This window comes from Emys orbicularis, chromosome 19, assembly GCF_028017835.1.
Source record: "Emys orbicularis isolate rEmyOrb1 chromosome 19, rEmyOrb1.hap1, whole genome shotgun sequence".
NCBI classification, from domain to species: domain Eukaryota; kingdom Metazoa; phylum Chordata; order Testudines; family Emydidae; genus Emys; species Emys orbicularis.
Window position 1 is genome coordinate 256,395 of NC_088701.1, and position 22,171 is coordinate 278,565.

Genomic DNA, 22,171 nt, shown 5'->3' on the forward strand with positions numbered 1-22,171 from the left:
AGAGTCAAGAGGAAGGGGCGGGGCAGGGCCTGGGTCGAGGATGGAAGGAAGCGCCAGGACGGAGGGGCGGGGTCTCGCTGCGCCGCGGCGGACAGACGCCAGGGAAGGGGCGGAGTCGCGTCACGCTGGGGCGGGGTCACGCAGGAGGGGGCGGGGCCCGCACGGCGCTGGGCTGGGGCCTGTTGTGTGTGAGGAGCTTGGGCCGTACCGGGAGCCCGTTAGTGGCTTCTACGGCTCCCTCCCCACCCCCGTCCCAGCCCCGCCGCCTCCCCTCCCCCCCACCATGGAGGACCCGTCCCGGCTGCTGGCGGCGGCGCACGGTGCGGGGGTCTCCCTGCCCGGCGGGATCCCGCCGCCTCCCTCCGCCGGAGACCCGGCCGCCGCCGCCCCCCCACCGCCGCCCCCGCATCGGCTCCAGCCGGGGCCGCCGCCCCCCGGGCACCAGGATACTGGGGACATCCTGCAGCAGATCATGGCTATCACCGACCAGAGCCTGGACGAGGCGCAAGCCAGGTACCGCAGGGGACGGGGATGTGCGGCCCGTCGGGCAGGAGATCCGGGGTCCGAGCAGCGCCTGCGGGGAGGCTTCATAGGTGGGCGGCAGCGCCGCGGCTAGGCGGAGGGGGGTGTCTGGGCGCGGGGCCGGAGGGGGCTCTGAGCATAGAGGGCCTGACTAGGGGACCTGGAGGCTGGCTGGAGTCTCTGAAGCTCGAGGCTCTGGGGACTGAAGGGTCTCGAGTCCTGGGGTTTTTAGGCATCAGGGCCTGGGCTGTGTAGGGCAGTCTCTGGGGGCCAGGATATGGGTAGAGAGTCTCCAAATCCTGGAAGCTTTGGGAACCAGAGTCTGGTTCCAGGGGATGGCAGTGTGTGTCACTAAAGTGTAGAGTGGGGTAGTGTCTGGCATCTGCTTTAGGTGGGCTGTGAGCACCAGGTGATCAGGCTCCTGCGTACTAACTTCCCTGCTTGTTTCCATCTCCCGTATTGCTTGTGAATTTGTATGCTGGGCAAGGCGTGAGGCAGCCTGGTTTAGTTTCACAGAGGAACTTTGCCTAAAACGGTAGAGTGAGTTATAGTGTTGAGACCCTGGTAATGTCTTAGGAGCAAACCCTCAGTATAGGGTTACAGTTTATTTAAGGGACTTTAGTGCTGGTAAAAGGTGTTTGCCTGACAGTCCTGGAGACTGAAGTTCCCTATACATCCTCAGGGCAGGTAACAGTTCAGGCAGCAATAAAGCAAACTTTCCTCAGGCACTGTTTAGCTAGTGTGTCTCAGCCCTGCCCTGGAGAGACCCCCACCTCATGGATGACAGCAGTCCATTTTTTTATTGGCCTCTCATTCTTTGGCTGCTGCTGAGACAGCTTTTGGGGCACAGGAAGTTCGATGGTGGAGATTTTTGATATAGACACTTATCTGCTAGGAATAGAGCTGAGACCCACAAGTTTATTTCACACAGGTTACTTAATGAAGTCACCTAATGAGAATGTCTTTGACTCACTAGCTGTAGTGGCACAAGTGACCTAGAGATGAAAAGTTCTACATTCTTTTACTGATTTCCTGAGCCACCCCATTTCCTTTTTTCAATTCTCTTTAGAGCCCTGAACATGGAGGATTTGAGGCTGTGGATCTAATTTTTTAATTTCTCACTTGCTAGTTCTGCTCAGGGAAAAATTTTAACTAGACTTTATTTTCCCATCCCAGTAAGAATAAGAGTGGAGACTTTCAGTGTGGGAGATGAACAGTTAATTTGTATATTGTCTGAGAGGTTCTTGTACCTTTGTCCCATTGATAACAGACTGTGAACTGTTTAACACTTGCATATAGTGCTGTAGAGGTGAGTTGATTTCTTAGGCTAGCTTGTAAAAAATAATTCTGTCTTAATGAATTGTCCTTTCGCTACTGCAGATGGGGGTTCAAATCATAGCTCCAGTCACAAGTGAAAATGATTTTTTGTCTGTTGCACGACTACTGTATAATTTGACCTAGGAGTAGAATAAATGCAAGGATGTGATTGCAGCTCAGGATTGAAGGGCCCTGGCAGAGAGTTGTGTTTGTGGTAGGGAGAGGCACGTGCACACAGGAACTGAATGGCAGGTGTATTACATTTCAGGTCTAAGGTGCTTTGGCAGAGCTATGTGTGAGCAGTTTCACAGCACCTGGCTGCACTATGTCTGAATCACCCCACACTTGGGCGAGAACTAACTGTACTTGTGTTTAAAGAGAAAAGCCTACCTGAGGAGTACATTCTCTTTTGTGCGTATTGTATGCTCTTGTGATCCTCAAGGGGATGTAACTAATAAAGTGAATAACATAACCTGATGTAAAAATATCAGCATAATTCAAGATCTTCTAGTTTCTTTTCTCTGCCCTAGAGGTGTCTGTGCTCCTGATTGGCTTTCTGTAATTATATGTTTTGCTTACTTGGTATGTACGGGTTGTAGAAAGTACGTAGACTAGAGGAAGCAGTTTGGAAAGTGGAGGATTGTAAAACAGATCTGGCTTATAAAATTAGCAAATGAATACTCATGCATCAGATTCCAGACAGTGATTTGTGACTTTGGTTAGGAGTCTGGCTGACTTTCCATTATAAATTACCTAAACCAAGGTTTATTTACTCTGAGAAGTTTCTTTGGCCTGACATTTAAGCCTTGTCTATGCTAGGAAAACTACCTGTTGGTGTCAGCAGCTGAACTGGTGCTGAAAATGATTTAACTTGTAAATGTAGACACTGGCAAGTCATGGTCTGCACTGTTTCAGAAACTGTAGAGCAGGTTTTAACTACACTTTTGGAAACCGTGTGAAAATGATTTATCCAAGTACACAGAACTACTGAAAATAAACCCCAGGCCCATAAACATGTTTGGTATGGTCTGAAGATAAGTTCTAACCATATAGTTATTGATTTAAAAAAAAGAACGATGATGGGGCTTCCTAGGAGAGAGTTTGTGGTAAAATTAGAGTTTTGTAGACTGTATTTACTGAGGAAAGATATTGTTCTACCTTATAGTTTTTCAAACAACATTCTGGACTAGTTTGAGTCAGAGGGACACTTCAGAGGTGCTCTTCTGTGTTCCTCTTACACCAAAACAATGCATGTTGAAATGAAAAAAAAAAAAAATAAATACTGAAGGGGATGTCGCTACTATTTCAAGCTCCTTACATATTTTCCATTACTGGTGGTGGTATGAGGCATCCCCTAATATGCTCTCCTTACCAGTCACTGCAACACAAAATTAAAGCTGCCTATAGTTGCTTCATAGTAAGTGCATGCACAGATTAATGTGTATGTCACACAAGGCACTGCAGTTCTGTTTGATTTTCAAAACTCATCTACAAGAGAGCTGAAAAAGTTGAGTGCTTAGGAAGTTTTTGTTTTGCCCATAAACAATAATTTAATTATGGGGTCATAGTGCTTTTTGTGTAGGCTAAATTGCTTTAGCTATTTTCAGTGTTTTTAGAAAACAGAAACCCCTAGAAAAAATGTTATTAGATCTTTTAGACACAAAGTTTTTGAAGGCTCAAACATTATAAAAAGTGCCCTTGCATCTGAGATGATTGTGCATGCACAACACAGGTTCTTGCATTATAGACAATTATGGGTCCATCTGTGCAGTCTACTTGCAAACGGAGAATCTTGGTAAGAAGGTCTATATGTCATTGTAAAGAAGGCAAAGCAACCCTCCTCAAATCTAGTGTAACCAGTAGCACAGATGCTTCAGGGATGTTAGGCAGTGTGTCCTGGAATACCTACCTATCTGCAAGATGGCTTGGCCATGATTTAGCTCCAGATGTTTTATTTACTAGAGTTTAATTTTACTCTGTATTAAAAAATCTGCATATTGAACTGTACTGGGTTTCAAATCCTCATAGCTTCACTGGGGCCTCTTGAGTTTCAGAACTTTCAGTGTTTATATTCTAAATTGTAGACTGCAAGCTAAAAACTGAAGAGAAGTTGTTTTATTTCAAATAAATTAATCTGCCAAAAATTACATTAAGTAACCTGCTTAATATCAATGTTAATCAACTTTATCATTCTACAAAAGAATAAATATTGGCCATATTAGCTATGTAATGATTTCTGGACAGCCTGTTTCTGAGAACTTGTAACACATCTAGCTTATTTAGTGTGTAAATCAGCTTTTTTTTTAGCCCTATTTTTATGGGAGCTGAGTTTTAAGGCCTGGAATTGGTGGTTTGTCATCAAGCAAGGACAATAGAATTCACTTGGCTTTCTTTTCAGCTGCCTTTGTTCTCAGGCTGCTTGTCTGTGGGTAGATATTGATCTGCTTAGATTTCTGATAATGTGCATTATGCCTTTCTTGGTTCCATGTATTGAAGTAACCTGGTCGGTGGACTTCAACTTGTGATATTTTGCTTAATTCTTGTATTGTATTTGAATATTTATGGGAGGCTTGCAGCTACCTGTTGTAAATCTTATTGGTGAGGGATTGTAAGGAAATTGAGTTCCCTTTTAAGCCCTTACCCATATCCAGATGATCTGTATTTAATAAAGAAAGCTTCTGAAAAGGGGTTACTCCTCGCTCTGAATGTACTTTAATTAAATAATTTAAAAATTACAAAAGGGGTCATCATCAAAGGAGGTGGTGGTGGAGGGAATTTTTAAAGGCATAAATGGCAGGTACCTAACTTCCAGTGGAAGACAGGTGCCTAATTGCCATTTCTGCCTTGAAAAATCTCCCCCAGAGAAATGTAAATTTTTTTAGAACATCTCTCTGGAACAGGATACTAACAAACTTTGTGAGGATGGTTCACAGTGTGTCTGGAAGCTAAGATGCAATTGCAGCTATATGTCTGGCTGTAATTGAGAATATGGCATCACTTTTTGGGTGAGAGATACACCAGAGCTGATGCCATTGCTGTCTCTTCAGTGAAGTAGTATGGTATATAAGATTTTTCAAATAGCTTAAGTATTCAGCTGTGTATGAAGATTCCTCAGCAAATGTCTGGGGGGAAAAAATGAAGGTACCAGAGCCTACAAGAACACTTGGCCAAGCTTATTTTTAAGGCTTCTGAATGAGACTGAAATAAAATTTAATGCCTTCTGTGACTAGAGGAAAGACCAACTGAGATTGTAATGGAAAGAGCTTTACCATTGATAGGGAGAGAAGCAGACATTACTTGCCGTGGATGGAAAAAAGGGCAAAGAAATTAATTTCAGCATTCTTGTATATTTTGGTATTAGGAAAACTGTATTTTTGCTGATGCAGAGTGTATCTCATCAGGGTGTTTGAGAACTCCTTTTGTAGTTTCTATCTCAAACTTCTTATGATATACAGGGGTACAAAGAGTGTGTGCATAGGTAAAAATAGAGGATTACAAAGTTATTTCATATTTTTTCACTCTTTATAGTAATCACTTGAAAGTGTGAAACTTGCTAACATATCCCCTCTTCCCCCCCCCCCATGTTGATGTACACAATATTGGTTCCAAATGTAGTAAAACATTGTGAAAATAGTTAACTTGTGCAGGATACCATGACTGTTGTTGTTTAAGTAGTAGTTTTAAATGAAAAAAAAAAAAAAAAAAACAGTTTTGGATACTACACTTGCCACTCAGTTTCTTATCAATGTTTGTGGATTTATACTCGCGTGTTCTGCTTTCTAAAATGTTCTCTTTGTTTTATGAATGACCCACAGAGACTGGGAAAACTGACTATGCAAGGGAAACAGTGAATGTTTATGTGGGTTCTGTCAAACAGGACTAAAATGATTTGTTTCTCCTCTCTGTCAATTACAAGTAATGTAGTGGCTGCTTTTAATAGTAGATTAAAAACTTTTTTTTGACAGAAGTGATTTTTTTAAGTTGACTGTGTCCTCTTAAACTATTAGCAGCATTCTGTAAAACAAAGTTTATTTACATAGAGATTTGTATAAATCAATTTCCATTGCATACAAAAAATGAATACTTTCCCATTTAAAAGAATACCCTACCAACAAAAAACTGTAGTAACAAGACATTTGCCTGTCATCTCCCTGATTACTTAGTTTGTATTTTATATCTGTCTATCCTACCCTTCATCTATTTTGTCATGTTCAATTGTAAGCTATTTGAGGCAGCTACTGCATCTACAGTGCCTGTTGGGCAGTACTGAACTACAAAATAAGAAATATTTCTGGAGTGATATCTTAGGTTTATTTAGAGGGTACATTGAAATAAAGTGAACATTGTTTACTCATGGCTAGTGATGTAATTTAATGTACTCCCTCTTTCCACAAACAAGTGTAACATACTTATTAATCTTTTTCCCCTTCCCATAATTTCTGTTTGGATAAACAAGGACAAAAAATGAGGTGGTATCTGTCTCAAACACTGGAAGCATCATGTGGCTTCTGTCAAAGGAGAATGAACTTTAGGTTGTTTGGAAAGGACATGGACATTCTAGTGGGGCTTGAGTGCCCCTCCAGCTACAGCTGTGTCAGAGTTTCTATTGTAAATCCCTTTCTTTGATAGAATTACATGAGTGCATCAAGGTGAAGTATAGCTCATAATATGCAAATGATGCTTTTAATATATTCACAACAAACATAATCACTCCAAAGAAGCAGTTAATGTATGCTATGATTTCATACTAAGGATGCAGTCAGACACAGTCTGCATGGTATTCCACAGTATGAATTTATAACTAGTTACATATGATGTGGCTTCTGGCACTAGGTCCTCCTGCTTGCACAGAGGTGTCCCTTAACAGACAACCAGCCTGCTCTTGATCCAATTAAGGCCCCACCCCTCCTTAAAAAGCATCTCTACCTTTCATCCCTCTTGCCCAGAGATCCCAACAATCCTCTGGGTGCAATTTCTTCCATTTCTGTTCTAGGAGAAGAACAGTCTCCTTTTGTTTGGAGACTGATACTTGTTCTGAGTTTGATTAAACTAAAAGAAACAATATTTGATTTGATCAATGGTAATTGAGTTCTGTTTTGTTTTTAATGTTCAGAATCTGTATAATGTAAAAATGTGGATCTCGCTCATATTTTAGATGGACTACTTTGTTAGAGCAATTGGAAGAATACTAATTCAGAAAGCAGCCGTTTGTTGACTACATCATATAAAATATACTTTCGGTAGAGTTTAATTTCTGTTTTGCTTCTGCCAACTATAAGCAATTGAGTATTTCAAGGCTATAAATTATTCTGGTAGAGAGTTTCTGGTGACGACCTTGAGTGAACTGTGTGACTAGAACTTCTAAATGTACGTTAATCTTATGCTCTGGTTTGCTCATTTTTACAAATACATGGAATCTATTTTTTATAAACCTTGGCACTCCTGCCTCTTTCCCTTTCCACTTGGCATTCATCTTTTCTTTCTCTCCTTTTCAGAAAACATGCCTTGAATTGCCACAGAATGAAACCAGCTCTTTTCAGCGTGCTGTGTGAGATCAAGGAAAAAACAGGTGTGTTGGAATTTTTGAATGATTTTTGGAAAGTTGGGTATCAGAAATGAACAGCTCCTGGGTCAAGTGCAATTGAAATAGGTCTTTACTGAGTGAATGATTTTTACAGCTTAAGGCTTTAATGGTGATTTCCTGGCCCATTGTGCTTCTGTAGGTTGGAGATTATTTGTAGCATGCTTCCTACAATGTAGGCCGTGCCCTGATTTGAAGGAAATATTACTGCTCACTGCTTTTTGATTTGAAAAACAAAATAAAATATAAGCATTACAATTATAATCTCTGAGTAGACATGTGTAGACACAAAGGGGTGACAACCAGAATGTCTTTAATAGAATGCCCATATCATGCCATTTCTTGAAAGAAGATGGTCCCAGTACTGTGGAGGGACTAGGAGATTAACATTGGAAAATGAACTAGACCACAGAAAAGAGAGTCTGTGAGGAGAAGCAGCAGATAGATGGGGAAAGAAGACAAAAGCAGCAGGAAACTGAGTTGACAGGTGGATTATGCGACTTATTTTCTTTGTGAGCAGGAATGGGGTTGTTAGGAGCGAGTGGATTTTGATTTTGGCCACCCAGTGTATCAATTGTTCATCTATAAACTTCTGGGCAGTGATGTCAGGATGTTTTATTGCGCTTTGTTGTGTAAACTTTTGAGCTTACTGAATTTGGATGCTATATTAAAGGATAATTACTTGTAGAACCTGTTTAATTGTAGAAAATGTGTTCTTTATTATATAGGTTGCTTAACATTAATATCCTAATACTGCCCTTGATACTGAATGTGTACAGAAAAAATAACTTGTAATTATCTTGTATATCAATTTTGTACCATATTTCCAAACTAAAGGCCATCTAGTTTTATCTTCAATGATGTCCTTGGCATCAAAGGCAGTATGTGATACTAAATGAAATGCAACACACTTTCACTTTTGTGTTAAGAAAATGTTATAGTTGATGTATTTTGAGTTCTCATGGCAGCAATTTTCTTTTGTTGTAGGAAAATTTTATAGGAATAGAAATTTTTGAACTGTTATGCTGTAGTCTCTTATGTCTGTTTATCCTATGTGGTTTTTTTCCTTTGAGCAGGAGCTAATCTTAGGACAGCTAAAAGGAGACTAATCCAAGCGCTTCAGCACACTTTTTATTTGTTTTTCCATGTTGGGATTTGCTTGCTCTGTGTTATAACCTGGAAGTTTAACTTCTATTTGACTTAAACATATTTGTAACAAGAGACTCCAGTACCTTGGCTACGCTGGATTTGTTTTGGTCTCATAGGTTTTTGAATGTCTGATGGCCTGTCTGTTCTTTATTTAAATTATGGAGAGCAGATGTTATGGCTTCAAGCAAATAAAAGCCTGGACATACTGTAGCATAAGGTTTAGGCTTTCTTTGTGACCCAGGCGCACAGGCTTCCTTTCTAGCTCTGAATCAGTTTAAAACATGTTTGGCCCCCCAAACCTCTCTCCCACATTCCCTTTGTTAGTGTGCCAGTGTCACTCACAATAGCTCAGGATAAGCCATGTGCCCCTCCATTGAGCAGCCAGCTGGAAAGTGTAGAGAAATTTTGCCCAGAAAGTGCTTTTAAAAAAATACTTGTAAAAGTAACTATTCTTGTTTGCCAGTTAAATTGATTTATCCAAATCTAGCCTTCTCTCAAACTACTGTTTGAACTCTGGATTATATGATTTCTTTTATATTTCTCTTTTTGGATTAAATAATTCAGTCACTGTAGTTTGTAGAATGACATTTTTATTTCTATACTTCACCAGGAAAAATATACTGAAATAGGTATTTCACTTTCAAGTATGTCCTAGATACACACACTCCACATGCATTTATTGAAGGTACATCTAACCCAAGCAATGTATGAGGGGGCAGACAGTGCTCCCTCAAGGAGTACAACAGCACATTGCTCCACTTAAGTCCATACTAACCTCCTTCACAATAATACCCACTTAGTTCTTTTGAGAACTGGCAAAAGTACTATTCTGTCTTAGAATATTTTAAAAACTTTTTGTAAATAAATCTGTCTAGCAGACTCTTTTCTTGGTGTTCAGCTGCCATGGACATCAGATAGCTATGCTTGTCCAAATATAAAAGCTGTTTATAGCTTTAATGTCCAGGTGTGTACATTGATGGAAATACAAGCAAATATTATTCTTGAGGATTTCCTTTTCCTGACTGATTGCAGCAAACACCTGAGTTATGTTGGGTTTCAAGCTCTTTAGGGCAGGGGCACTGTCTCCTTATGTGTTTGTACAGTGCCTAGCAAAATGGGGCTCTGATCTTGATTGAGGCTTCTGGGCATGACTGCAGTACAAAGAATCAATAAGTATTTTGTTTAGCAATGTATAATACATACCATTTTTTCCCCCTCCCACTGACTGCAGAACGGTGTCCTTCCTCTAAAATGCTGGTTGTTCAAATAGGTTAATTCAGTTTGTACTTTTTCATTCCATTATAGAACTTGGCAAGTGCTGTGGGGCTAAATGGGTGTTTTCCCTTTGTCGCTGGGTTTGACGACATTCCTACATTGTTGTCTTGTTCCTTAGCACTCAGAATCATGCTTGTCTTCCTTCTGAATTAGTTTTCTTCTTCTGTGGTGGAGAATCTACAAGACCTTCAGATATTGACTTTTAAGAAAGTTCTGTCCTGTCACAACACTTGACACCAGAAGAGGAGAAGCGGACTCCCTAGGGTGGAGGTGGGGGTTGAGGGCTGTTGTTCTTAGCAGAGGGTCATTGGCTGTGGAATTTGCTCCCTCTTGTGGCTAGTGATAGCTTGGATTTGATAGCCTTCAGGGTGCAATGGGAGGCCCATTTGTTAAATGATGCGATTATGAGGGTTTCTCTCTTGGTAGCAGTAAGGGATGGCTTGAAGTGATGTGTGTGGAGATTATTAAAAAAAAAAAAATTGTATGGCTACCAAATGCCATTGCGATAGGCACCAAGTCTTAAAATAATATAAAATGTGTACACTTTCTACATGCAGTTAGTTAGTGCTGATTAGTTAATCCCAGTTCCTGCTGAGAGCCAATTAATTACTCTGCAGTTCTATTTTTAAAAATGACTGTTAAAAAGGAATCTTCTTACTCCATAGATTCCCTCATGTCTCATCAGAATTGTTTATTAAATTCCAGTCAGTCAACATCTGTACAACCCTCTGACTCCCAGTGCCTTGCGCTTTGTGTAGTCATTTTACACCTGTACAAAGTGGGCCAGTAAGACCTGCATTTTCAAATCCACCCTATCCCTCTTCTTCTAATGCCTTGAAATTCAAAGGGGTTAACATTCAAGGTTCTGTTTTTGTGTGCCATACGGCCAATAGATGTATTTACCTCTAGCTTTTCTGTTCTGTTGCCACGTGGAAGAAAATCTGGAGAGGAAAACAAGCCTAAACAAATTGCATATCATTTTTATTTTGGCATCAGTGATCTCATACAGTTCATTACAGAACTGCAGATCTTTAATTAATGATATGTAAATATATTGTAATGATTGCATTTGCATATTGAGTGAGGTTTCAGTACCTTAGGTTGTGATGTATTTTAATTAAGGATTAATTAGAAATGATGGGAATTTCATTTGCCTTAGTATAATTATTTTACATTTTGATGAATATCTAGTGGGTGTTGTGCTGGGGAATGTATAATACCGTGTTAGTGTATATGACAGCACCAGTTTAAAATGCTTTATGATCCTGAAGGGTGTTTGTTAAAAGCATTCATAAATATGATGGATGGATAGTGATAGATTTGGGCATAATACTAAGCCCGGACAAGTCTGAGTCATGCTTAAAACATTGAATATGTGATAGGTAACTACATAAGCAGAATGGCAGAACGTTTACTTAGAATTGTCTATCTACTGGTCAGATAAAAAACAAAATAAATTAGTCTTAATTTATATTTGGTCCCAAGTTTGTACCAAAAACTAAAGTAGGAACCCATGAACTATATATTTTATTTTTCTTTTATTCACTCATCCTCTGGTACTGTACATGGTAATTACCTTTATGAGTACAGTACAACTGCTAGAAAAAACCCAACTACTCCCACTTTTGTTCAGTAAAGTCTTGACACACAACCCCGTAATATTAATGTTGTTTATTGTACATCTTAGTGTTTTAATATGCAGTACACACTAGTGTAGCTGCAACTTAAAAAATGTGTTGATCTTTTTGTCCAGATTGATATGTTGATCACTTATTAAGGTATTGATACAGTGATGAACAAATGGATCTAATTAGCATTGTGGTCCAGTGGGCTACCAAAATGCAAAACATTGCTAGCCCACCTCTAAACTTACGTGACCGAACCAATCCACACAGTAACATTTGGGGAAAATCATGTGGGATACCCATGTTAGTTTAGAAGTTTGTGATCACTTTAGTTTTTCTTCTTTCTTTCTTATATTTGTGAGAGACTAGCATGTTCTCTCTTTACTAGCTTTGGGAGATTGATTAGATTGGGGCAGCTCAAGCTAAACTTTTCACTTTTGATTTGTCTCCATGTCAATTGTCATTGCTTTTAATTAATCATTGTTTAATGCCAATGAAAAAGGCTTTTTTTAAGGAGGCTTTAAAGGTTCATTTGTGCTACAAATGTCCCTGATTTTTGTGGGGAGGGAGCAGGGGAAGGAGCATATTGACTAGTGTTTTTTTTTTAATGCTTCCACTTTACTTCTGTCAGATCCTGAAGCTGGTGTTGTATTGAGGAGACAAAGATTGCGTTGCGGGCAGACAGATGGGTGTGGCAAATGATGGTTGGTAGGGATGAGATTGGCCTGAATTTGAAAAAAATCAAAAGTATGAGGAGCTTCACCTGTTTCTTAACAGACTCTAAAATCCTGGTATTATTCTTGTGTTTCTGTCATAGGCTTGAATTTGTTTAAAGAATCCTTAGCTTCTCACTTTTCTACTGCTCCGAACACGTTCTTTTTTGGTAGAAGGCAAACCAGTACTAAATCCAGATGGTGTCGACTGAAATGACTTACAGGCAGCTTGTGGTATCTAAATACTCTTCCACAAGCTGGTTTTAATACCACCCTGTACAGTGGCTGTGCTGGTTATGGTTTTGTTCATCCAATCATCCTCTTCCATGATTACTGGCTCTAGAGGGTTGTTACATAAATGAATGCAGCTTTTGTTCTCACTGATTTGAACAGGCTGCTACATGCAGCAAATTCTTGGTTATATATTCTTCAAATAGATACTTTTGGTATTAATAAAAAATGTCTGATTCATTCAAAACTAACTCACTAGTTAAACTAGTTGAAGAGGGATGTTGAAAGTATTAGGCCTAAAAATTGACCACCTATGACAGCTGTCCCAGTGAAGGCCTGACTTTGAGGAATTTAATTTAATGGCTTTATTTAACTATTAAAATATCTGATCTTTGGGGCAATTATATGTATAATTTAAGTGAATTTCAGATAAACCAGGAGGAGTTTAAAATATATGTTGTGTAGTAGGTTTAAAAAAAGAGAGCTCAGTTGTAATGCTTAGATTTAATCATCTTGACAGAGTTCCATTAAACAAACATTTGACTTACCAGTGTAGAAGTGTAGCCTACAAAATGTTAATTATATTTAACTCCTCTCTAGTTACTTGTGACTTACTCGAGTCAGCCAACTAAATTCTTCCCTTGAGACTTTACAAGCATTTTATACATGCATTTCAACAGTTGACTTGAGATGAGCCTATGTGTAATTGATAACTAATGTCTAATTACCATAATTAGACAAGTGACAGAAAATTAAGCTGCAGCTGGGAGCTTGACTGTAGCACTGAGGCAGATTCTGATATGCAGTATAGTACATATGGAAAAGGGTTTGGCAGAATTGCTTTCAAATAGCAAGCGAGACCCAAATATATCTGCTCCTGTTAATTGTATTCGTACGTACCAATCAAAATACTTTAATGTGAATTTTAGCCAAGATTAGTTAGCAAATGAACTCTGGCTCACTTGCCCCTGTGATTGCAGTCCCAATGGCCAACCCATGGTTCAGAACTATTTGGAAATAGAGAACTGGCAGTTAAAAAAAAAAAAAAAAAAAATTACGATTTTTTCCCCCTCTTGTTTCCATGTTACAAAAATATCTATTCAGTAATGGTGCTGTTAGAGGAACACTTTTGTGTATGGTCTGCAGTAAAAAATATGCTTTCCTTTCTTTTAGTTTCTGGTAAGAATTTGAATTGCTGCTGATTAAAAAATATGCAACAGTGTCCCTTCCTTACGCTCCTTTAGCAGAATTTCCCACTTATGTTTTAATGGAGAGCATCTCTTCAGTTTGCTTTTCATTTTCTTCTTTCTGTGGAACTGGTTTTGTTCCATTTTCCGTGACTGAATCTTGGAATGAGAGGCCATTTACACCAAGGAGGGTGAATTATAGAAGTCAGAGGAACAGACTTACTAGGTTGAAAGTGAGAGAGTAAAACTAAGTTGAGGACCATGGAACTGCTAGCTATGGGTGGCAAGGCAGTGTTTGCTACATAAATGGTGTTTCACTATGCACATATGCCATTTAAAACCCATTTAAAAGTGGAAAAAAAATCTTTGCCCATTCTCTGGAGTTAATGCAGTCTGTGTTGCCCAAGATTTTGTGTCTGAAACTCTTCAGTAAATACGGTACACTGTTTTAAGACTGAATATGTAGTAGGGGAAGTACTGTATCTAGAGGAAATGGTGTAATCCATATCAGTCTGTTACACACGCTCTTGCTTTCTTGCAAAGAATATGCAAAAACATAAGATGCAAAAATTAAGAACTGTTTTCTCTAGGTGATCTGAAAGGAATTCAGGATTACTTCCTGCTGTTGGAGGATGGTTGATTTTTTCTTTTTTTCTTTTCTTTTCATAGAATCATAGAAGATTAGGGTTGGAAGAGACCTCAGGAGGTTATCTAGTCCAACTCCCTGCTCAAAGCAGGACCAACCCCAACTAAATCATCCCAGCCAGGGCTTTGTCAAGCCAGACCTTAAAAACCTCTAAGGATGGAGATTCCACCACCTCCCTAGGTAACCCATTCCAGTGCTTCTCCACTCTTCTAGTTAGATAGTTTTTCCTAATATCCAACCTAGACCTCCCGCACGGCAACTTGAGACCATTACTCCTTGTAATGTCATCTGCCACCACTGAGAACAGCCTAGCTCCATCCTCTTTGGAAACCCCCCTTCAGGTAGTTGAAGGCTGCTATCAAATCCCCCTCACTTTTCTTTTCTGCAGAGTAAAATAAGTACAGGTCCCTCAGCCTCTTCTCATAAGTTGTGTGCCCCAGGCCCCTAATCATTATCGTTGCCCTCTGCTGGACTCTCTCCAATTTAACCACATCCTTTAGTAGTAGGGGGCCCAAAACTGGATGCAGTATTCCAGACGTGGCCTCACCAGTGCTGAATAGAGGGGAATAATCACTTCCCTCGATCTGTTGGCAATGCTCCTACTAATGCAGCCCAATATGCCATTAGCCTTCTTGGCAACAAGGGCACACTGTTGATTCATATCCAGCTTCTCATCCACTGTAATCCCCAGGTCCTTTTCTGCAGAACTGCCACCTAGCCAGTCGGTCCCCAGCCTGTAGCAGTGCATGGGATTCTTTCTTCCTAAGTGCAGGACTCTGCACTTGACCTTGTTGAACCTCATCAGATTTCTTTTGGCCCAATCCTCCAATTTGTCTAGGTCACTCTGGACCTTATCCCTACCCTCCAGCATATCTACCTCTCCCCCCATCTTATTGTCATCCGCGAACTTGCTGAGGGTGCAATCCATCCCATCATCCAGATCATTAATGAAGATGTTGAACAAAACCGTCCCCAGGACCGACCCCTGGGGCACTCCGCTTGATACCGGCTGCCAACTAGACATTGAGCCGTTGATCACTACCCGTTGAGCCCGACAATCTAGCCAGCTTTCTATCCACTTTATAGTCCATTCGTCCAATCCATACTTTAACTTGCTGGCAACAATACTGTGAGAGACCGTATCAAAAGCTTTGCATCTTAATTTACATTGTAAATATCAACACCTCATTTTGATCACTACCCATTGAGCCAATGATCTAGCCAGCTTTCTATCCACCTTAGTCCATTCATCCAATCCATACTTCTTTAACTTGCTGGCAAGAATACTGTGGGAGAATGTATCAAAAGCTTTACTAAAGTCAAGGTATATCACCGCTTTCCCCATATCCACAGAGCCAGTTATCTCATCATAGAAGGCAATCATGTTGGTCAGGCATGACTAGCCCTTGGTGAATCCATGTTCACTGTTCCTGATCACCTTCCTCAACCCAAGTGCTTCAAAATGGATTCCTTTAGGACCTGCTCCATGATTTTTCCAGGGACTGAGGTGAGGCTGTAGTCTGTAGTTCCCCAGATTCTCCTTCTTCCCTTTTTAAAAGATGGGCACTATGTTTGCCTTTTTCCAATCGTCCGGTACCTCCCCTGATCGCCACGTGTTTTCTAAGCTAATCGCCAATGGCTCTGCAATCATATCGGCCAACTCCCACAGCACCCTTGGATGCATTGCATCCGGGCCCTTGGTCTTGTGCATGTTCAGCTTTTCTAAATAGTCCTTAACCTGTTCTTTCACCACTGAGCGCTGCTCGCCTCCTCCCCATACTATGCTGCCCAGTGCAGCAGTCTGGGAGCTGACCTTGTCTGTGAAGACCGAGGCAAAAAAAGCATTGAGTACTTCAGCTTTTTCCAACTTTTGCTGGAGTTGTGTAACTTTTCTAAAGTTAAGCAACTGAGGTTTAGTTGATATAATAGAACTATTTTTGATTAAAGCCAATGCTGTTATGTGGAGCCTGATTTATGGTTTATGGAGCAAGGTTTGATGTTGACACCCTGTGTGCATGCCCTTGCTCTACATTTTTTTTGCTGGCAAAGGTAGAAAGAGTGGGTTCAGGGAGGTGCACTTTGGAGAAGAATTTGACTACATTGGCAGTTTAGAGTAAGATTGTATAAGGTCTCTTTTCACTGTCTGCATGGTTTATAGTTTCTATATGGTTTGTAAAATATTGTGAGACTCAACAAAAGTTAAAGGTTAATTTTTATTGTATGTGTGTTTTCAGAATTGTGAATGTTGGCTTATGAATTTCTAATTGTAAGGTAACCTTGATTTTTATTTATATTGTTTCAGTATTTTGTAATCTGTGTATATTAAGTGTCCGTGTACTTGTTAATCTGGATCCTGGCTTTGCCTACAGTGAAAGATGGTCCCTTTACCCAATTGCTTCATAATTATGGCATCTCCTTCATCTTGAATCTTTGTATAAAAAAAAAATGTCCTTGGTGTGTGAACATTATAGGATATCAAATCTGTGAAGCTGTGCAACCTTCAGTCATTTAACAAAAATTGTCTATCACCTACTGTTCTCTTGAGTCTAAAAAATTGTGATTAACAAGAAAAGAATAGAATTTGAATTAGAAAGAAATGAAAAGTGTTTGCATATGTATATTGCTCAATTGGATGAACTGTCCCGCAAGCTCTTATTTAGAATGGAGATTGTCCCCAATCAGCTGTTGAGACAAAACATAGTTGGGAGAAGGAAATCATTAGTAGCATTTTTTTTTTAAATAAACATGTTTAAGCAAACTACATATGTAGAAGCATGTAAGTTCATAAACAGCTCTAAAGCTTGGCTCTCTTGCAATTAGTAGAGACTTATGAACAATTCAGATATAAGTATAGGACTGTTTTGGTGGTTTTAGACTATTCACAAAGTAATACCTCTAGGTCTGATTCTAATGGAAATTCAGAGGTGTCAGACTTGGTGACATAAAACAGACTAGGCAAAATTCATCCCTGTTGTACTGACTTCCGTAGAAGTTTGTACTTTTGTGTCATTCTTTTCAGTTACATGTCTAGGAATAAAGCAATTGCCATGGTGGATCAAACCCAGTCCAGTATCCTGTCTCCAACAGTAGCCAGCACCATATGCTTCTGAGAATGGTGAAACCCTGCAGGGGCAAATGGGGGGGTTATCTGTTCCATGACATTCTCAACCTAACCTCTAATAGTTAGAGATTAGCCTAAGACCTGAAGCATGAGGTTTTAAGTCCCTTCCAACAGTATTGTTTTAATGTTAATTACTATAACTCGGTATATTCTTGTTATACATATAAATGTACAATCTTTCTTTGAATTTTGGTAAATTCTTGGTCTTAGCAGCATCTTGTGAATTTAGAATTTGTCATCTTTCAGCTTCATTAACTGTCCCCTTTTTCCTTGTACGTGAAGACATGACTCTGTTAAAATCTGTGAAGAGAATATAAATAAATCACCAGAGTTAAAGCTGACTTTTTTCCTACTTCAGAAATAACCTGTTGATCCCTGTTTATATTTATCTAGTGTTAAGTATTCGCGGTATTCAGGAGGAAGATCCCCCCGATGCTCAACTAATGAGACTAGATAACATGTTGCTGGCAGAGGGTGTCTCCGGGCCCGAGAAAAGAGGAAGAGGAGGACCTACGACTGTAGCAGCAACATCAGGTGGCTGTCCAAATGACAATAGCATTGAACACTCTGACTACAGGGCCAAGCTGTCACAGATCCGACAGATATACCACTCTGAGCTAGAGAAATATGAACAGGTGATCTTTCTGCATGGAAGAGTTTTTATCTCAATTAAAAAAATAACCATTTTTCCTTTGCTGTTGGTTGTAAGCGCAGAACAGGGAGTATAATCTATTCATATGAATGCAAGCATGGCAAATTCAGTTAAAAATCTTTCAGCTCACTATGTTAGAATATTTCTAAAATGAAAGGACTTTTGACATTCATTAACTTACCTAGTCTGATGTCTAAGATAACTGACAGATTATACTTGTTGCAATACTTTTAAGAGCAAATGGAGGAGTAAAGCTAAACATGAATTAAAATATTCTGGATTTATTCACTTATTGGGGAAATTAAACTGAACTTTAGGGGTACTTTATTGTTTGTTTTTGATTTAATTTATTTTCAGGCATGCAGTGAATTTACCACCCACGTTATGAACCTTCTCAGAGAACAGAGTAGAACAAGGCCAATTTCGCCAAAAGAAATTGAGCGCATGGTGAACATAATCCATGGCAAATTCAGCACTATCCAGATGCAGCTGAAACAGAGCACATGTGAGGCAGTGATGATCTTGCGCTCACGATTTCTTGATGCAAGGTAATAAACAAGCACAAACCAATGGCAACAGCTATTGGCTCTGACCACATTTTCTGATGTGTTTATGTTGCTTGATGCTAGTAATTATAAAAGTTATAATGCCTGCATTTACAACCGTGAACTAGTATAAATATCTTTAAATATACGCCACATGTCGTGTGTTACTAAGTATGCTTAGTTATGATTAATATTACAATCTTTAATAGCTATTAAGTCTGTCTTGCATATTTGCTGAAACAATATAGAGGAGATGAGACAAATCCCTGTGGTATGTTCTTTAACACTTTTTTTAGCAGGAAGAATAACTATTGTGTATTTTTAGGCGTAAACGGCGTAACTTCAGCAAACAGGCAACAGAAGTACTGAATGAATATTTTTATTCCCACCTGAGTAATCCTTACCCCAGTGAAGAAGCCAAAGAAGAGCTAGCGAAGAAGGGTGGCATCACAGTCTCGCAGGTATACAGTGCTTTATTTGAAATTGCTCTCATTGTAAAGATGCTTTTTTATTTTAATAATGTGTGTTTTTTGTAGAATGTCAATAGTCCTCTGTCACTAGGAGACTTGCAGTTAAACTCTCATGGCTCATTGTTACCATCTATTATGGTGAAAGATGCTTTTATGCATCCTAGATTTTGTTAGAAGCTGTAAGGCAAATTTTCCCCTCTAACCTTAGTTTAAGGGTTACCTTTGGTGGTAGACTTAATAACTACTAGGAGATAATGATAGTTTGGTCAAGTACTGACAGGGATGTTTTTCTAGGTCTCCAACTGGTTTGGTAACAAGAGAATCCGATACAAAAAAAATATGGGGAAGTTCCAGGAAGAGGCTAACATTTATGCAGCAAAAACAGCAGTGGATGCAACAAATGTGGTGGCCCAAGGTAACCAGGCAAACTCTCCATCAACACCAAATTCTGGTAAGGAAGAACCCCAGTAAGGAAAAGCTGCCCCTAAAAAAGGTATTTCTCATGTTGCTGCTTTGAGAAGCCTCTCTAGTCCAGAGCCAGAGGCTTCTCATTCTTATTGCAAATGGCCCTCCTAGTCTCTATATAGCACACTGTCAGAGCACCACAAAGGATGAGAGCCTGTGTGTGTGTACTGATACTTCCGACTAATCATGCAGACATGTTAAAAGATACAATTGAAACTTGTTAATTCTCACCTTCCTAATCTGTCCCACATAATTTGGGCATCCCTGACCACATCTGTCTCCTCAGAAAAAAATTAGTAGCGAGTTCTATAGGGAAGCCTCATATTATACTCCTGAGGGCATTATGCACCAAAAAATTAAAAATTCTGCACGCAATATTTTAAAATTCTGCAAATTTTATTTGTCAAATAAATGTGGAAGCTATAGCATGGCATTGGGGAGCACAGGCCACTGGCTGCACAGAGGTGGGAGAGCACTCTGCACCACACCCCACCCCAGGGACACAGACTCAGCGGTGAGGTTGCACCCAACCCTGACACAGAGCAAGGACTGGGCCTGCCTCAGAAACACCCTAGGGCCCTGCCCCTCCGTGCCAGGTGCTCCAGGTGTGGGAAGGCACAATCCAAGTGTGGAGTGGCTTAGTATGGGGGGTCCAGGTGTGGGTTGAGAGGGTTCTGTGTGGGGCACTGGGTGCGAGCAGCTCAATGGGGGATCTGGGTGTTGGGGGGATTTGGATGCACAGGGGCTTGTTGGGGGGAGTTCTGGGTGAAATAATGATGGGACTTTGCAGGGGGGTTCAGGTGAAGGTGGTTGGGGCTCAGTGGGGGGGGGATCTGGGTGTGTGGGGGGGATAGAGCTCAGCAGGGGGGTCTGAGTGTGGAGAGCTCAGTGGGGAGGGGTCCAGATGCTGGGGGAGTGGGGCTCAGTGGGGTGGGGATCCAGGTGCAGCTGGTTGGGGCTTGGTAGGATGGGGATCTGGGTGCGGGTGGCTCATTTGGGGTGGTCCACGGGCAGGGGGAATGGGGCTTGGCGGGAGGGACTGGATATGAGGGGCTCTGGATGCACAGGGGTTGGGCGGATGTGGGAGCAGCTCCCTGTACAGTGATCCCTCTGTCACGGAGTCCCCGGGCAATGCTCTGGAACTGCTCCCTACAAAGCCAGTCAGGACTCTGGGGAAGTCTCCTCTCTGTGAGCAGACTGTCTTCAGGGCAAGAAGCTCACACGGCTTCACCTTCCTGGGTCTGACCTTGGAGCATTCAGCATCCTCTACCCCTCTGTGCGCTTCCCACAGCGAGTCCGCCCTGGCGGGGTCCTGGGGAAGCCAGAGGGTCCTGCATCCCCACTTTGCAGTTAGACGTGACTCTTAGCCAGCCAGTAAAACAGAGGTTTATTAGATGACAGGAACGCGGTCTAAAACTGAGCTTGTAGGTACAGAGAACAGGACCCCTCAGCCGGGTCCATTTTGGGGGGCAGTGAGCCAGACACCCACGTCTGCACTTCACTCCTCGTCCCCAGTTAGCTCCAAACTGACTTCCCCTCCAGCCCCTCCTCCTCTGGGCTTTGTCCCTTTCCGGGCCAGGAGGTCACCTGATTCCTTTGTTCTCCAACACCTTTAGCTATCACCTTGCAGGGGGGAAGAGCCCCGGCCATTAGTTGCCAGGAGACAGAGTGTCAGCCATTTATGCACACTGGCCTTTATCCCACCACCTAGAGACTTAAGAAATGCATAGGGGAAACTGAGGTACCCCTACAATATTTAGAGGAAACATTAAGAACAGTCCCACTTCGTCACACCCTCCCCCTGCAGCTGAGGAGCGATGGGTGCAGGAAGCGTGGCGGTGGGGGAGAGTTTGCAGAGCTTCCTACAGCCGGGGGAGAAATCTGGGGGATGGGTCTGACACGGCCCTGAATGCTGTGCAGGGGGAGGACTTCCTCTTCCCAGCCCAGCCGGGACTAGCAGCTGAGTCCGGCACAGAGTAGGAGCCACCAGCCGAGTTTTTCCCAGTCCCGCCCCTTGCCCAACAGTGAATTAGCTCTCTGCCGGCTACCCTGGGCACCTGAAACATACTGCTGGGAAGGGTCACATGACCGCTCTCGTGGCTTCCCTTTGCTTCCCCATCAGAAAGCATTTTTCTGCGGGGGACATTAATTCTGCGAATGTGTAGTGGTGCAGAATTCCCCGAGGAGTAATATTACCAACAGATATTAACCAAGAACTAAGTATTTATTACTTTAAAAGTTATACTACAGAAGGCTTACTAAGATGTTACAGTACAAAATATTTCATAAATCAAATCTAAGTTAAATGTGTCAGATGGTGATCCGTTATCCTTGGATATTCTGTTTGCTTACTTGGGTAATTTCAGTAGACCAGTGAGACTTCCCATCAGCAATGCACATTAGTGTGGCTTTACTGAAGATTGTCAAAGGAAAAACCTAAAGAAGTGTTTTTACATCAGGGAGTTACCACCACCTCCTTTTAGACAGTGACTAGAGGAGTGGAAAAACTAGATCCATTTTGTAATGTTAGAGGTTTAATTTGGTGGTTTAAAAATAAAAAGACATTACCGCTTTCCTCTTTACATGGAAATATGCCCTTTGCAGAGCTGTCACACTATCATGTGACATGAGAGGTTTGTTTTATAGAGGGTTATATCCAGAGCCTAATTTGT

At 41.1% G+C, this 22,171-nt stretch overlaps 1 protein-coding gene across 1 annotated transcript in view; it reads left to right on the forward strand.

The window, feature by feature from the left end:
* Positions 1 to 283: 283 nt before the first annotated feature.
* PBX4 (PBX homeobox 4) overlaps positions 284 to 22,171 on the forward strand; it is a 28,356-nt gene continuing 6,468 nt past the window's right edge. The window contains exons 1-6 of the mRNA XM_065419071.1: positions 284 to 513; positions 7,335 to 7,408; positions 17,761 to 18,002; positions 18,377 to 18,567; positions 18,890 to 19,025; positions 19,329 to 19,485. Of these exons, the coding sequence (XP_065275143.1) occupies positions 284 to 513; positions 7,335 to 7,408; positions 17,761 to 18,002; positions 18,377 to 18,567; positions 18,890 to 19,025; positions 19,329 to 19,485 (1,030 nt within the window). The remainder of the gene's footprint in view (positions 514 to 7,334; positions 7,409 to 17,760; positions 18,003 to 18,376; positions 18,568 to 18,889; positions 19,026 to 19,328; positions 19,486 to 22,171) is intronic.